At 35.8% G+C, this 17,824-nt stretch overlaps 1 protein-coding gene across 1 annotated transcript; it reads right to left on the bottom strand.

The window, feature by feature from the left end:
* Positions 1-14,682: 14,682 nt before the first annotated feature.
* On the bottom strand, positions 14,683-17,237 carry LOC139112997 (uncharacterized). Its single transcript, XM_070673905.1, has 4 exons — positions 17,033-17,237; positions 16,433-16,813; positions 15,792-16,180; positions 14,683-15,597 (listed from the first exon to the last, which is right to left on the bottom strand). The coding sequence occupies exons 1-4, from the start codon at positions 17,235-17,237 to the stop codon at positions 14,683-14,685; spliced, it is 1,890 nt and encodes a 629-aa protein (XP_070530006.1).
* Between the last annotated feature and the right edge of the window lie 587 nt (positions 17,238-17,824).

Below are 17,824 nucleotides of genomic sequence, written 5' to 3'. Positions count from 1 at the left end.
TTTATTTGCCGCTAAAAGAAGGGACGGTACCGCTGCGGCAGAGGCGCACGAGCTGAGGTTTCGAGTCGGGGGTCAACGCCTTAATAAGCGCTCTGACACTCCTTTCGAAACGCGTGCGGCCTATGGCCCCTTTTTAATAAAAGAATTTAATCTTATTTATAGGGACAGGGCCGCGCTAGTCTTAAGCGAATAAAAACCAGAGCATGATTGTGTTGATAAATGATATTGGTTTATTAAAACGGTTTTACAATTTCACGGTAACTATTGCTTAGATAATTGTTACAATTAAATTCGTCCTTTGTTTTAAATTAATTATTACAAGTGTTTGTGAATGTTTGCGGGTGTACAATTTTTCGGTATATGAGTATCTTTACATATGGTTCTCTTGATGAATGTGTGAATGGCAGTGTGCGTGAGAATGTCGGCAGGGCGGGGTAAAATGGAAATAATGGGGAATTCTAGGAAAGAAGTACGGAGGGTGTGTTGACCAGAAGGGACAATTGCTTATCTCTGCTCGGTTATAATGAAAATGGTGAGCCTGTCCAAAGACAATTTCTTTCAGGCTGCTCGATTGGAAATGAGCATGACGAGCAAGAAATTGATGAACGAAATTCGGAATTCTTTCCGCTTTGATAACCACACATATGATAGCCACAGCGTGGTAAATGAGATTCGCAATTGTAAAATTTTCGATTGGAGGGATAATGATAGTTTTCAGATTCGCAAAAACGGGAAGTTGATGGATTATTATCCGGAACGTAGGAAGCGAAGTTTTCTTCAAGGTGAGGAATAACGGTAGGTGGACGGGATATTGAAGTAGGAAAATCTAAATCTGAGAACGGATGGTATGTTTCGGGTTTTGAAAGAGGTTGAGAGGTTGACGGGAATAGATGCGAATCTATTTCAAATTGGAGGTATATTAGCGTTTTTTCGCTGGATTGAGAGGTTGGAAAAACGGATTCACAGCGCGATGCCGATTGAGTGATGTCGGGTGTAGTATAAGTGATAGAATTTGTTAATAAACGCGAAGAGGTCGAATTGAAATGTGTTGATGTCCCGGATGGAGGAGGTTGCAGAATCTCAGTGGTTTGCTGTCGCGTCAGATTCATGGGATATGACACTATAATTCACGGTTTATTAAGTGTTTTTGATGTTTAAGATCTAATCTTCAACTCACTTTTGCTGGTTGCAGCTTGCAGTCTAGCGGTCTTTGTTGCTGCTTCCTCGGGAGTGAGCAACGTAGGCTTGACAATGGCCTCGTATCTTCTGTTTGAATAGGTTGGTGAGGGCGTCGAGTCTCTGATCCAGAGGTTCTGCATGGACCACTTGTTCGTTCGCGAGGAAATCGGGCAGGGTAACGATATGTATACGTTGGATCTTAATTTGGTAGTGTCTTCGCCCTAAATTTGCGGGCCTTATACAGCAGAAAAGTTGAAGGGTGGGAGTATTGTCTCATCTCCTTATTTCTTGATTATGCTCCAATTCTGAGTCATTCTTAGGAGTTTTATTACACCGATTGCCTTGAAGCTCCTTAGCTGTTGCCAGGCGCGATTATACATATTATTTTCTTTGATAATCGTTGCGAAACGCTTGTTTGTTTCGGCGCATCTGCTTATCGAACATCTTAATATTTTCTATTACAGAGTTGGCGTCTCTATTTTATCTAGGTAATAAAACTGAAAACGGAGGTCATAGTGTTCGTATCCTTACTATTCGGGGGGGCTTTTCTAAGTGTCAACGGCTGCGGGAGTCTTTGTCTTGTTTTACGACTTTCCGTTGATTAGTCAAAACCGTACTGCTCGAGGCGATATCATGGTAAGACCAATTTAGGTTTTACGACTATATTATTGGCCGAAATGAGCTGTACGTTTCCGGCTACCGTACGGGTTATCTCACGGGGTATGGGAATAGATTTTCTTCCCCCAATTTTTGATTGGTGACGCCTTCGTTGACTAATCGTCTCCGTGCACGTGGACCTTAGTTTGGTCAGAGTTATTAAAATTGTGCTCACTGAGGAGACGACTGTGCAAGAAACGGCTCCAGACGTAACAATATTATGGAAAATAATTTACCATTTGGAGGCAAAATTATTATATTGGGCGGTGATTTTTAGACAACTTCTTTTGATTAAAGAACGAGGTACTAGAAGTAAAATTGTAAATTTATCTATAAAATATAGTAATGTTTGGAAATATTTTATACAATTATCATTAACACAAAATATGCGAGTAAAACCTAAAGAAGTAGAATTTGCAAAATTTTTAGTAGATATAGAAGATGGAAAAATTAATGATTCTGAAAATAATATACAAATTCCTAAAATTTGTATAGCATCAAAAAATGCTAATATTGTTAGATACATTTGGAGAATTAATAAAAAAACAAGATTACAATAATATAGCTAAATGTGCAATATTATCACCAAGAAATACTGATGTAGATAAAATTAATAAACAAGTTGTTGAATTATTAAATATATTTGAAGAACGAATTTATACAAGCATAGATAGTACCGAAAATTGTGGAGATGATGAAGATATTAATAATCATATAACAATAGAATATTTAAACACTTTATCACCAACATCTCTGCCTCCATATTAATTACGTTTAAGAAAAAATTGTATTGTAATGTTAATACAAAATCTTAGTATTAATGAAGGACTTTGTAATGGTACTAGATTAATAATTAAAGAAATAGATTATTATTTATTAAAATGTCAAATTTTAACTGAAGATAAAGCGGGAGATATTATATTTTTAAATCGGATAACACTACATTGTGAAAATGAATAGCCTTTTATATTAAAAAGAAGACAATTTCCTATTAAAATAGCTTTTGCTATGACGATTAACAAATCACAGGGACAAACATTTGATAAAATAGGACTTGATTTAACCAAAGACGTTTTTAATCATGGTCAACTCTATATTGCTTGTTCACGAGTACGATCGTGGAAAGCATTAACCATTTATTTAGGAGAACAACGTAATAATACAAAAGTCAAAAATTACGTATATAAAGAAATATTTAAAACATAATAAGAAGTTTATAATATCTAATTAAAAAAAAAATAATAATAAGACAAAAATAAAAAAAGATAACAGGATGATAGTAATGTAAGTTTGATAGTGATGTTATTATATGATGTTGATAATGATGTTATTACGTCTTACCGCGGTATGTATAAATATAATTATATAAATTGTAGGGATACTTTGGTAATTTCGTGACGGGAATTAAATAATTCAAGCGCACTGTTAACTTTCTTTATTTTCGAGAGAGAGCCTCGATCCGCACGGAGCCGGTCCTTTTATCTCGCCGTGTTTCTCTCCTACTTTTTTATTCGCGGCCAATGGTTCTATTGCGAGGTGTATTTCAAATAATAACGTTTGCTCGCGGAGTCGTCGACCCGTCCGCGAGTCTCGCTGTTTTCGCCGTTAATAATAATACAAGAGGCCTAGCGGTGCCTCGGTCAAAATAATAATGATAAGTCTCTCACAATAACGCTCTTAAGAGAATATAACGTTTTATTTAAAAAAATGCCTACAAAATATATCTTTATCTTTATATTTTTATATATATTTGTATTAATATATATTTTTTTTAGAGAAATGATGTAGAATGCATCAAAAATTTTTAACCACACCGGTTGTATTTAAAAAAAAAAAAAGAAAAAGTACAACCGACAGTCCGCAGTCTGTTTAAGTAGGACGGGAAAGTTTTGCTGCATTGCACATTAAAATTTTTTTTTTAATTATATTACATTATTTATATTTTAATATATTACATTGTGTTATATTGTCTTTTTATCTTTTTCTTTTTTATTTTATTATTTTTGTTGAAGCAATTCGATCCTCATTCTTTATATTTACTTTAATTGTAATTTGATTTAACCGCACTCTGATTTTACTAGTTATATTAGAGACCCTCAAACAGAGACTGGCCGTCAGGGGGCCACTTTTGATTGGCTCGAGAATTTTCGTCAACTCCCGCTCATATTCAAAACCTTACTATTAATATTAATGTTATAATTCAGTAAAACTAATAAAAATAAACATTTTAAAGAAATTAAATATTATTATTGTTGTCGTAGATAAATTTTAAAAAAGGATAAAACATAATTATTAATTAATTATTAAATCACAAAAAAAAATATTTATAAACGTACAAAATTTATTTAAAAAAAGTATGTACAGCTATAGACTTACTTTCGTAACACTTACAATTATTGCCATTCTTTTTATTTATTATTCTTAATCGAAATGTTATAAACCTTTTAATTATCTTCAAAAATAATTGGTGACAGTTTGCAATATGTTCTGCGGGAACTGAACTGAATTTAGTAATTAAAAAAGTTTTCCAATCTAAATTTTTAATTTTAAAATATTTAGAATAGTGTCGAAACATCTGTTCAAATATTATAAATATTTTGAAAGTTTTAATATTAACAAAAAATAATGAATTTTTTTTATAACATTTAAAAGAAACAAACTTTGTAAAAGAATATTGTTGCAATAAAGTATTTGATTTTACAGAATCAATGCAATTCTTACAAATTTTACATATTTTTGTTACAGATTTTATAATATATCCTGCAATGTTATATAATGAATTTAATTCAATACTTGTTAATTGTATTGAATTATGTTTAAAAGGTGGAATTTTATCAATATTTGCTAAATTAATATTATTATTAGAATCTGTCACATTGTTAGTGTTTTTCTGTTTTCCTGATAAATATTCAATAAATCCAGAAAGATATTCTTGATCATCATTGTTGTAATTGCTGTTGTTTATATGTCGTAAGTACATTGCAATAGAAATTAATTTTAAATTATTCACAAATTGTAATGGATCAGGTACAACATTTTTTTGTCGAATTTGCAAAAAAAGATTCTCTAGACAATCTTGAGTAAATCGGGATGTTAAAACAAACTTATAATTTTTTTGAGTAATAAGATATTGTGTTAAATCTATTATTGACCTAGTGGTAATAATAATACCTCTTTGCACTGGTTTAAAATCTCCTGCGTATCCGATTTTTAACTTAGTAAAAATATCAATGACTTCATTCAAAAAATTAATATTTTCGTTGTATATGTTTTCATATTTAGTCCCAAGAGCTAATGTGCAGTATCTGGATGTCATAAGAGGGAACCATTTAGATATTATTTTAACAAACCAGGCAGTAGTGACATACTCAGACTTATTTTTTTCATCTGCCAATAACATAAAAGAGCTACTTACATCATTAGGAAAAACATGCATAGCTTTATTGACTTTCATTTTGTTAAAATTATTGCACCAAATATCGTCTGTATTTAATTTAGGTATTAAAAACAGTTCACAATTTTTTTGAATATTTATCAGTTCATCAAAATGTTTTAATTCTATTTTATCGCTAGGTAAGTTATATTTTATTACAATATCATTAAAAATAATTATCGTTTTATTGCTAACTAACGCTTGTTTCAAATTTTTTAAAATATGCGGTGGGTCACCAATTATAAATAACAATCGATTTGCATCAAACGGATGTATAATAGAATTAATTACTTTACTAAATCGTCCCGTACTTATACCTAATAATTTCCACAATCCAACTGTTTCTTTAATTAACAATAAGAACGAATTGAATTCTGGAAAATAATTATGGACTGGTTCTGTTGATATGATGGATGGCAGGTGGCGTATCTGGGAGGAAATGCAAATAAAATATTCAACTTAGGCAACAAGTTATTTATTATAGGCATAAAAACCCTCCCCTTGCTTGGGAGAAGGGAAAAGCCTTAACTCAAACCATAATATAAACACAATATATGTCGTAATTCTTTCCCTAAAGGCCATCTTGTGCGATCCCGTCGGCGGCAACTGCGCATGCGACTTACAGCATCGCGCAATGTCTTAATAAGTATTTGCTCTGTTTGCAGCCGGCGAGATCCAGCGAGCTCACTTCCCGTGTCGTCGCTGTTTCTCGGCAAACCCGCTTAGAGCCCACAACTCAAGCAATGACGAGCTCACACAGAGTGCCGTCGTCGGTCAGGCGCAAGCCTGCCACGTGCCGGGCAGCCATGCCATCGGCCTGTTACGCACGTGGCCCTTTGACTCTTACCTTTCCTCCTAAACCTTCCAAGACGACCCTCTGGCCACTCTCCCGCGCCTCTCCTCTCTACTCTCCACACACTTCCTTCCTTCACACCCTTCCTTTCCTTCTCTCGGCTTGTTTCGCGACTCTCCTTTTCTTTCTTTTTCTGCTGCTCGCGTTAATCTCCTGCTGTGCCAAAAACTCGCTGCTCACTACTTTCTTCTTCCTTCTTCGGTTCTTCTTTTCGCCACTCACTACCGGTGGCGCTTGCATCGGCATTTGCTGCCCAACAGCGCAATTTTCACATATTGCTCACGCCAGGCTATTCAAATTCGGTTGCATACACATGCGACTGAACACCAACATTTCCTGGACCCATGTCCGACGTGAAAAAATTAACATGAAAACCCGTTTGTTTGGCTTTAATGATAATCTGAAATACATTATCTTTTAAAATTGCTGAAAAAAAACTATTACCTGTGAAATGGTATCCTACCACATGCTTCCACCTATTATTTATACCAACAAGCATAAATACGAGAGCTTACGGCATTTAAAATTGTCTTTCTCAAGACAGAAAACGAAAATTATCTCAAAATTAAATTATACGTAATGTAAAAATATATATTTAAAATATAAGTAACATGAGTATTTAATTTCGATTGTTAAAAGTCGCGAAATGTCTTAAAGTATACGCTAGAATTAATAGCGTACTCTTGCGATATACTTCTATCCTTGTCTACCCGTATAAACACGAACGCGTGCAAGCGAGAGAGCGAAGGTGCGCCTATAATAATTCCTTAGCGTTCACTCATGCTTTCTCTCTCACACTCACGGGTCGCGAGCGAGAGAGAGCATGAGAACGCCCCCCACCAAATTTTCCCCCGTCCTCTTGCTCCTTTCGGCGTTCCGCGCCTCACGTACGCGATCCGCGGTGAGGCCTCACGCACACTACCTCACCTCACGCACGGGAGCCGCCGTCGCCGCAGTGCGACAGGCCATTATTGCCGGTGACTGTACATTATAATTTTCTAATGTAGTGCATTACTATTTTAATATTTAATATTTACTTCATATTCCACATCTTGACTTTTATTATTACTCAGCTGATTATTTGCAATATTATCTGTCTCATCACTATCAACATTGTTATTTTCTATTAACTCAGATGTATTCATAATCTAGAAAAAGTTTTATATTATACAGATACATTAAATTTTTTGTTATAGTATTAGTGTTTCCAGACTTACTTCACATTTCATAATTTTACTTTCATTGTTCTTAATTAGTAGATTATTAGAATTATTATTTATTAGGTTTTTCTTTTTAAGAAAGAAACCGAATATAGTGGGAACTGCATTCTTTTTTAATTTTTTTTTTCCATTTAATCTTTGTTGCCACATATTAGTAGCAAAATAAACCTATATAAAAAAATTATTTAATTTAATCACATAATTGAGATTTGTTAGTGTTATAATAAAAATATAAAACTTAACCTCACAAAGATACATATTATTTGTTGGCGTCTAATCTTTGCGGCCTGCATTTTTTGCCCATATCGCACGATATTCAGCATTCCTTGGGAATACTTTCATGGTATATCCTTTTGTTGAACTATTATTGCAAAACTCTGCACAACATCCAACCATGTTGCTTGAGTTGCTTGTTATCTTCACTTTACTTCACTGTAGTAACAACACATATATGTGTACATACACATTCCTATTCTTAAAAGAGTGAAATAAAGTGAGTTAACTTTATATATCTTTCTCGCTCGTAGGATTTTGACGAAATCGAATGGCCAGTCTCTGTTTGAGGGTCTCTACTAGTTATATAGCTCCGTAGCTCCCTCACGATACTTTTACGCCTGCGCCGTAATATACATGATTCTATAACTTCCTGTAAGTTATTCCGTTCGTCGCAATGTACGCAACACGTGTAATCAATTTTCACACCAAATATATATTCCTCAAGTAAATGTAAGAACAATATATCTTGTGCTACGAAAACCTTCGCCCTTTATACCACGAAACCTCGAATAATTTTATTAAATTATTTCATAATTTTTTTATCGTAGCTGTTAATTGAAACCTTTAGAATAATTAAATTATCACATCTTTAAACTTTGTTCACTAAAAATTATAAAAAAATTAAAATAATCATATAATTGAAATTGTTAATGATTCTTTTTGAACTAATGCGCGCGTGTAGCGCGCGCTTGTATTGTTCTAGTTTAGTCTGTAAAAAATTGGTGTGACGTTTAATTAGCTGAAAATTGATTCTATTGTTGTCTTTTATTGTTGCCGCTTAAAACCGTCGCTGATTGGTTCTCTCGATTGGCTCGCTTCGTGCTAAACGATAGTAAAGCCGGGAGCACACACTTTTGTTAAGCAGTAAATACATAAGAAATTGAACCAATCATATTCTTTATACATACGCGTTATGCGTTATGTATAAGTGTGTATGTACTTTGGCCTTTAAACGTCAGCTGTCAAAAAAAAAGGTTTTAAAGTTCGGTATCAGTTTAGTTTGCAACAACAAAAAGTTAAATAAAAGCTCGAAAAATGTAGTATAAATTTAGTATAATAAGCAATAAATAGTATAAAAAGCAAGTATAATAAGCAATAAATAAAAACATGTTAGCATTAATTTTATAATATCAAGAGACACGGTCCTTTATTTTAAGTTATTGAGATTATCGGATCTCAACAACGATTAAACCGATCATTTTTGAAATATGTTTATTACAAAGCTTATAATTTATTTATATCAAAAATGTATTTTTATTTTTCTTTTACGTTTTGTACAAGCAAAGACATCACGATGCATACTTCAAATCGTGAAATAAGCATTTCGGAACAGTCATTGAAAAGTACGAGGTATCGCCACTAGGCGGCGTCGCATTCTTGCATATAAAATACATTTCAGCCGGAATATAAACGGACCCGTTAAGGCATTCATTTGTCGAGGTTTCGACTATTATATGATTTTCACAAAAGTTTGTTTCTTGTTATGGATCTTATGTTATGTTTATTTATTAAATAACCAGTAACTGCAGTTTTAGAGATATTCCGATACCGCCGAATTATATTATAGATATTTTACTTAAAAGTAATATTGAAAGAAGAGGTAGCGTCGTTTTCTCATATTTAAAATTACATTTTAGTTGGAATATAACAGGCTCGTTAAGGCGTCCATTTGTCAAGTTTTCGACTGTTATGTGATAACTCATAAAAGTTGGTTCCTTGTTACGGATTTTAAGACATGTTATATCTTTTAATTAAGTAATCAGTAACTGCGATTATAGGGATGTTCCGATATATCTTTAAAATTCTTGTAATTTACATGACAATAAAAATTTCTTTTAATGAAAAAAGTCACAAAAATAATTTAACTTTATAACATAATTTTTCACACCTTTAGATCATAATTTCGATAAGTGTGACGTATGTATTTTTAACGTAGTTTTCGTAATCGAACTAGCGGAGCTTTAATCTTTATAAAAAAAATTAATGCTAAAAATTTTGTAAATAAAACTATTATTATAAATATAACTATTAATAAAAATTAACTATTAAAGACACATAAATTATTCGCTCATATCACGTTTATGCCTTAAAAAAATTCCATATATAATCAGTACTCAAAAAAACACAAATGCAATATTTTAACATGTAAATATAAAAATTTTAGTTAAAACATGTTCATAAAATAACAAAAGTCAATAAAATATATATTACAATTAACATTATTGCAAGGTGTTTGTATATATTATATTGATTTTGGCATTAACATTTCTTTTATTATGAATTTTATGTTACAAGAAATGTATGCAATAATCTGAATTTGACTGCAGATAAAACTTATACCAGATGACTGAAAATTCTTACGGAAGAAAATAATAATTAAAATAATAAACTCGAATATAATTAAAATTGTTCTCGTGCACACGCGTGAGCGCGTCACGATCCGCGTGCGTGATAATTGCCGGATGGTCAGAAGTGACCACTCACTTGAGGATTAAACACGATAGAAATAAGAACAATCGGTTGACGAAACACTCAAAAAATTAACGTTTATTCTCGCAACGAAAATACAAAGAAAGAGTTCATAAAGCACGCGCGCTTCACGTGCTCGGTCTCGGCATGGATACGAATTATAATCGCTTCGAACGGAGATCTTCTTCAACTCCTTTTGAATCAAGCTTAAGCAACGGAAACGCGACGGAAATCTTGCAAACAGAACGTGTAATTGCACGCCCATCAGTTCGGACAATCTTGCGCGCAAAACGAAAGTTCACGGATAAGCCCAGGAGTTCGCGATCGCGACCACGTTCGCTTGCCGTGTCGAGACCACATAAGAAACAGCAGTTCCTGGCGGTAATGAGTAGCACTGGTCAAATTCGACGGTATGGCACTCGCGGCGGGTGGTATTGCAGGTCAGCAGACCGGAGTAGAACGATTAGATCCACGGCAGCGGAGTACAAAAAACGGAAGCAACGAACACCCGTATATCGCGTCGTGTCTAGTCAGCTACTGAATCAAGCGATCTGACAAAACACCCGAGCGACCGAAAATATTTCGTCGCCTCAATTCGCGTGGAATCGGGAGCACATGCAGAGAGCACGTGCTCCAGACACATAGCGAGGAATTATGCGAATGAAGCGGCGTATTCGCGAACAAAAATAATAAACTCGAATTTGAAGAACAAGAAAGAAGGATTTTAATTGGCATAAAAAACCCTCCTCCAGCATGGGAGGAGAGAAAAAGCCAAAAATTGAGAAACTACAATTTTTACAAAGGTTTTAAAAGAGCGCATGCTGATAAACCGAGAAAAATACAAAGAATAAGAATGGTTAATTTACTCACAGTTCTGAAGCCAGATTAAACTTAAATTTGAATTTCAGAATTGACACCAAATAATCCTTTCGTTTAAATCCAAATTAATTTGTATTGTTTGTTCCTTTTGTAAAAGTATGAGTCGGCGGGAGCAGCCCGCTTCCTCGAATGGGAGCAGCCCAAGAATTTTAATCGGGGGCAGCCAGAGCGTTTATACAGGATCAGCCTGTTCCGCTGTTCAACAGCAGTTGTAAATATGATTTCCGTGAGCAGCCCGTATTAACACTTTGTCACTTTATAGAAAGGAACACTCTCAGATCACGTAATTGTTTGATTTACTTTCGCAATTATTATAATATGCTTTCTATGATCTATATTCTCTTACACATGTGTCACCGTCAACATCTGATAACCAACTGATTACCGAAATAAATTTTGTAAATAAATTGGAAAATCAATAAACAATCGTTGCTAAGGAAAGAATCGAAACGAGCTTTATCAAATTAAACAAAATGAACGAATAATGCGAAAAAAGGCGCAAACAAAAAATATTTATTATAATGTTAAAGAAACATTAGAGCAATGTTATTTACAACGTTGTGGTATAATGTTATTTCCACATTTCTTAAACTTCCAAATCAGTGTCAAAGTATGTTCATTATGATTATTCATACAACATTAAAAATGACATACTATGAAACATTACCATGTTAGTAAATAACATTATATTAACATAGCAGCAATGATTTCTTGTTAATTGGGATATTTATTTGTAATTTTTTATATTTTCGTAGGTGCAATACTAGTAAGATTAAAATCGACTACGGAAAATGACATAAAAAATACAATAAAAGTGTGGCTTAAACATGCAAAACAGCGCTTGAACACTGTAGATATGTGTTTCACCGTGGTCGGTGCAAGGGGTCCGTCCTCCGGGACCGCAGAAGACTCGTGCGAGTGTAGGAGATAAAATGATAAATATTGCTGGATACTAACTGCTGTTTCTCTTTATTACACTTTGATACACTTGCCGGTAGAGTTACAATCGGGTGTGCGACGGGCAGCGTGACACGCGTATTCTGTTGTTGCGACTACCCCGCGGAAGTTGATAGTACGCGGGTTATATACGCGACTGTTGCTACGGTGAATTGCAACAGTCAGCGGTTTTCGGTGATTTCGGTTAATGATCGTTTTTGGTCATTTGCCTTACTAAAAGTGCAAGGCGTTAAATCCTCAGTAGATTTCCAAAAGTTTGATGATCTGCTGAGCATCAGTTGTTAATTCGGTCCACGCCCGAAGTCCAGTGACTTCTTGTTGCTAGGGGGTCGGGTTACAACATATGAAAAAGCGGATTCACTGAAGCAAGGTTTTGTAAGATAATAAGTCGAGTTACATTTAAGTATTAAGAGCTATATTTATTATTTTGTACTTTCTGCTATTATATTTTTAACAATATGCCCAAACTTCGCAAAGAAAAAGATTTTATTAGTCGATGTTCAAGATTAGGTTATTAAAAACGATGCTTTTTTGTTAAATAAAATGCTCCGGGTAATTGAGTACCTTTGTTATAAAGGGAAAAAGATTAGAATACTGAGTCAGCTCAATGTCGCCTTGTTCTGTCGGATTAATATCATTGCGCATCCGGGACAGCTCATGCAGGGATCAATTCTTTATTCTAATATATATGTTATCGCGCTCAGCAACGGGAATATCCCGTCGAAGGGACCTAAGTGCAAAGGTTCTTCTTTGTCAAAAGACAAAGGCATTAATCATGCTAGCATTAAAACGCAGCCCGCTCCGACAGTCTACCGCTAGCACTCATCGAAAGCGCATCGCAGCATCGCTTATTTTACCTATCCCGGTTAAGCCCGCAGAGGTTCTAACCATTGATTCCTAAGGATAAACTCGCAGTAGTTTATCCCTCTTGTAAATAAAAGCATAATACAGTCCACTGTTTTAAAGAAATAATTTACCAGCATTTTTCCCCGGTGTTCGCACGCAGTCGCGACAACAGCAAAGGGCTAAACTGCATTTGCTAAAGAACACTATTATACATCTAGAACAGTGTTGTTCAAATGCTCTTTATAATAGTAATGACCATGGTAATGACGCTTCTATTCCCGAAAATGTAAATGTAGATACGCAACTATCTTTCTCCGAAAAAAGTTAAAGTTGTGAAAATATTAATAAGTTGTTAAGAAATGAGTACGATTTAAAAAATAATAACAACGATAATATTGATATTAATAGTAGCAATAGCAATAATAGTGATAATGATCATGATCTAATATCAAAGTTAATACATTGGGCTACTGTCAAACATAATATAAGTCGATTGGCTCTTACGGATTTGCTTCGTATATTAGCAACTTATCACTCAAAACTTCTATTATATAGTCGTACAATACTGCAAACTCCGATTTCTACTGAAATAATTGCTTTAAGTACGGGAGATTTTTGTTATTTAGGTTTAGAAAATGCACTAAAAAATGTCCTGATACATGAAAACTATCAATTATTTGACAAATTAGAAATTTGTTTTAATATAGAAGGAATTCCATTATTTCGAAGCTTGAGAACACAATTATACCCGATTTTAGGGCAAATTAAAACATTTGAATGTAGACTTTTTGTCGTAGTTTTGATTTCTGGAAATTCTAAACCAAAACCAATTAATCAGTATTTACAGAGATTCGTAACTGAATTGAAATACTGGAAAATGGATTAATTTTTAATGGAAAACGTTTTGAAATTATATTACATAGTTTTGTTTGTGATATACCGGCACGTTCACTTTGAAAGTGTATTAAACCACATACAGGATATTCTTTTTGCGAGAGATGTATTGATGTTGACCACTATTATAAAAATAAAGTAGTTTTAAGCAACATCAATGTCCAAAAGCGCACTGATAAATCTTTCCAAAAGCAAAGCGATACTGAACATCATCAAGGTGAAACTCTCTTATTGAAATTGCCCATTGATTTAATTGTTAGATTGAACGAACTTACCTTAAGTGAAGTTCGATCCTGATTATGTTCGTTGTCTCGTCCCGATGCAAAACTATGTAGTCGTGCTCCTGCACGCACTTCGACAACAGATATTCAAAGTCCCGCAAAAAAGAAACAAGTGTGGCGCTGCTGCCCGACCTCACGTGGGCCAGCGCGCCACGAGTACTACTCATTAGTTTAAAGAAAAACAAATCGCCCAGCTATAGGGAGGGTAATACAAGAAAGACAGAGAGATAAAAGGATTAGGGTAGGGGTTCATCGGGACGAGACAACGGACATAATCAGGATCGAACTTCACTTAAGGTAAGTTCGTTCAATCTAACAATTATGTCCTGTTGTCTCGTCCCAATGCAAAACTATGTAGCTGTTCAAAGCTGCGATTTGTTCTGAAAAAATGTTTATTAATGAGCAAAGACTATAAACATATAAAGACAATTTCTATAATTAAAAAAGGGCAGAAAAAATAGAACCTGAGAACTCAAGTCATGAGAAGAAGGGTTGAAACAAAACAATATAAAATGTCAAGCGTGAATAATTCAGTTTTACACGCCCTAAAAGAAAAAATTTAAAAATAAGAGGAGCAAAAACAAATTTTTTTTTTTTTTTTATCAACCGTCCCTTATAGTCGTAAATAAATTTAATAAAACAGAAAAAATTTTACGACAACAAAACCGAATTGCTAAAATCTTCTGCATTAATGATCGGCCTATTGTAAAAACGCGCAAAAACCTGGGACGTTCCGGATCAACCAGCCGCTTTTTTGATCAAATCCAACGCCACTCCTTTCTTGGCCGCATACGACGTCGACGCGTGACGGGTGCTATGCGCTGTAAATTTGGAAGTGTCAACTCCACAATGGTTTAAGGCCTGACGGATCCAACGGCTGACCGTCTGCGATGTGACGGGACGGAAAGGCTTATAACAAGAGATAAATAAGGCGTCACAACCAGAAATTCGTAGTTCCTTTGTCCTCTCAATGTAATGCTCCAATAATCGTATTATGCATAGTTCCTCCTGCTCTTCAAAACGCGAGAAAACGAAAGAGGGTTGTTTTCGGCCCGGCGCTGACGTTTTGATTTGATCGGGGATACGAATAATCAATTTTTGATCGATAGAAGTTTGAGAAAGTCTCAGTGAGGCAATGGTCTGAACTCTCTGTCCAGTGGCTAGAGCGAGGAGCAAGACCAATTTTCTTGCAATGGCGTTTAACGGAAGATCCTCGTAAGGGTAGATAAGTCGAAGCTTATCGATAACTGGCGCCGGGTCCCAAATAAAATCATACCTCGGTTGAGGGGGTTTAATGGACGCAAAGCCCCTGCAGAATCGTTTAATCGCCGGAAACTGACCAATCTCATTAACAGAGATTAATGACACGGCGGATCTCATCGAGTTGAGCGTGGAATATGACGAGATGGATTTTGCCTCTATTGCCAAAAATCTTAGCACCTGAGAAGGTGACGGTGAAAACAGAGGCACCTGGTGCTGCTGATAAAAAATCCACCATAGACGGAGAGGGCGAGCGTATTGTCTAATAGTTGCTTCTGAAATAGAGGCTAACATGATGGGAATCGCTTCCGGCGGTATCAGCCGAAATCTAAAGGCCTCCCGGATACAATCCCTGTCACCAGGGAAAGGGATGCCCACGACGGATGATGGTTCCTAAAGGGAGAAGACAACAAAGAATTATTAGGTGAGAAAACCAGCGGAGGTGTGATTAAAAGACGCTGAAACAAGGGAAACCAGGCCTGAGAGGGCCAGTGTGGAACAACCAAAGTTCCCCTTGCTTTATCATCCACTATTTTTCTCAAAACACGCGGCAGCAAAATAAATGGAGGGAAGGCATAAAAATTTACATTTGACCAGGACAAAGTAAAAGCATCCACCGAAAAAGATCCCGGATCTGGAAACCAAGAAATATACACGTCGCATTTAGCGTTAAGTAAGGATGCAAAAATATCCACGTCGAAAGGACCAAAGTTCTTATTAATCTGTTGGAAAGCACTATGCGACAATGACCATTCCGTGTCTGGATCTGTAACACGCGATTCCGCGTCAGCAATAATATTCTCTACTGAGGCAATGTAGGAGGCAAAAATAAAAATGTTTCTCTCCTCGCACCACTGCCAAATCTGTCGTGAGATATCTGAAAGATAAGGATACTGAACCGAACCAAATTTGTTTATATACGCTAATGCAGTAATATTATCAATACGAAGCAAAATGTTACAGTCCCTAAGATTACCTGCAAAACACCGTATTGCGTTAAAAGCCGCTTTTAATTCCAACAAATTAATATGACATTGTTTGTCTTCTTTCGACCACCAGCCATGCGTCTTAAATTTCCCCCATACCGCTCCCCAACCGCTTAAAGAAGCGTCGGAAAAAATTTCCCTGGCAAAACTACCCGATCGAATCCGATTTGCTAGAAGCGGATTAGACAAAGTTTTGATCCATCAGGAAAAATCTGATTGTAGATTGGGGGAAATATTTATACGTGAAGAAAAATTTTGGTTAGCATCACCAAGAGCTAAAAATTTTTGGCGCTCAAACGTCTTAGTATAAAGAAGGCCGTACTGCACAGCCGGACAAACCGAGATAAGAGAGCCAATCATGCTGGTAAAGTTTCTTATCGAAGTTTGTGACTTCCTAGCCATGTCAGAAACCAAACGTATGAGTCCTTCACGACGCTGTGCCGGAATCGAAATAGATTGTTCGTTCGAATTGAAAATAAATCCTAGAAATTTGCAGCTAGACGCAGGTTGAAGTTGAGACTTCTCAAAGTTTATTCTGAAACCCAAAGATAACAGAAGATTAAGAGAAGCATTGACATTGTTCTGGCATTCCCTGAAAGACGACCCCAGCAAAAGGAAATCATCTAGAAAAATTACGGATTGAAAACCCCTTTTTCGTAAAAACGCAAAAACCGGTCGTAAAACTTTAGTGAAAATGAAGGGAGCCGTGGACAGGCCAAAGGGTAGAACGTTGTACTCATAAACAATCGCGCGCCATTGGAATCGAAGATATATCCTATCTCTCTCATCGATAGGAATCTGAAGATAAGCATCTTCTAAATCAATCGAGGCCATGAAATAACCTGGTAACATGAGGCGAACGACTGTTCGCCAGTTCTCTAATTTAAAGTGTGGGGGACTAAGGTAGCGGTTCAATTCCTTTAGGTTTAAGATAAAACGCTTTCCGCCCGATGGCTTGTCGACTAAAAAGAAAGGAGACAAAAACTGGTCGGTACTAGGATCGACCTGCCTTATAGTTTTCTTCAGTAAAAGGCGTTCAATCTCCATTTTGTAAAAATCCTGCTCGGATTTGGAAAAAACTCTCTCCAACAAACATGATCTTGGTTGGGGAGGAGTAGAGAAAGGTAAACGATAACCTTGTACTGCCTCTAAAACCGTCTAGTCATCCGTAATACTCTGCCACTGTAAAAAGAAATTTTTTAAACGTCCCGCAGTACCTACCTCATCTAATGTTGCTGACGAGAGCGGGAGCGAGATCGCTGAGGGTGCCGGCTCCTCGAATAAGAGGCTCCTGTCAACCGAGCTGACGATTGACGAACAAGAGCTCTGCGGTTTCCCTGTAATCGGAATTTGGAGACCGGCGTCTGCGGCGTACGTTTTGGTACTGCTGTCCAGACTGTTGACGCACCGGTTGTTGAGTCTTCTTACCTACTTGAGGCACAACCTTTGAGATGTCGCGGCCGGTCTTCTCAACGGCCTGAGCCGTTTTAAGAGTTTCCGTGAAATTTTGGCCAAATAAGTAATCATCAATCTCTGCTGCATCAGCAGCGTTCTTGCCCACTAAATTAAGCGAAGGCTTCGCAAAAGCTCTTCGAGCTAAAGAGAGTCTATAAAGATGATCTGATAAAAGATGT

Source organism: Cardiocondyla obscurior, linkage group LG02 (assembly GCF_019399895.1).
Source record: "Cardiocondyla obscurior isolate alpha-2009 linkage group LG02, Cobs3.1, whole genome shotgun sequence".
Lineage (NCBI taxonomy): Eukaryota > Metazoa > Arthropoda > Insecta > Hymenoptera > Formicidae > Cardiocondyla > Cardiocondyla obscurior.
Note: the sequence above shows the minus strand (reverse complement) of the source record. Positions and strands in the feature narration are given on the sequence as shown.

What these genes read in the sequence shown, in the direction of transcription:
- LOC139112997 (XM_070673905.1), bottom strand. Translation starts at nt 17,237, where the DNA reads ATGGAGATTGAACGCCTTTTACTGAAGAAAACTATAAGGCAGGTCGAT. An exon ending in TAACCAAAATTTTTCTTCAC is followed by an intron (nt 16,181 to 16,432) that starts GTATAAATATTT and finishes GGTGTTTTGCAG; the next exon opens with GTAATCTTAGGGACTGTAAC. An exon ending in TTACTTTGTCCTGGTCAAAT is followed by an intron (nt 15,598 to 15,791) that starts GTAAATTTTTAT and finishes TTCTCCCTTTAG; the next exon opens with GAACCATCATCCGTCGTGGG.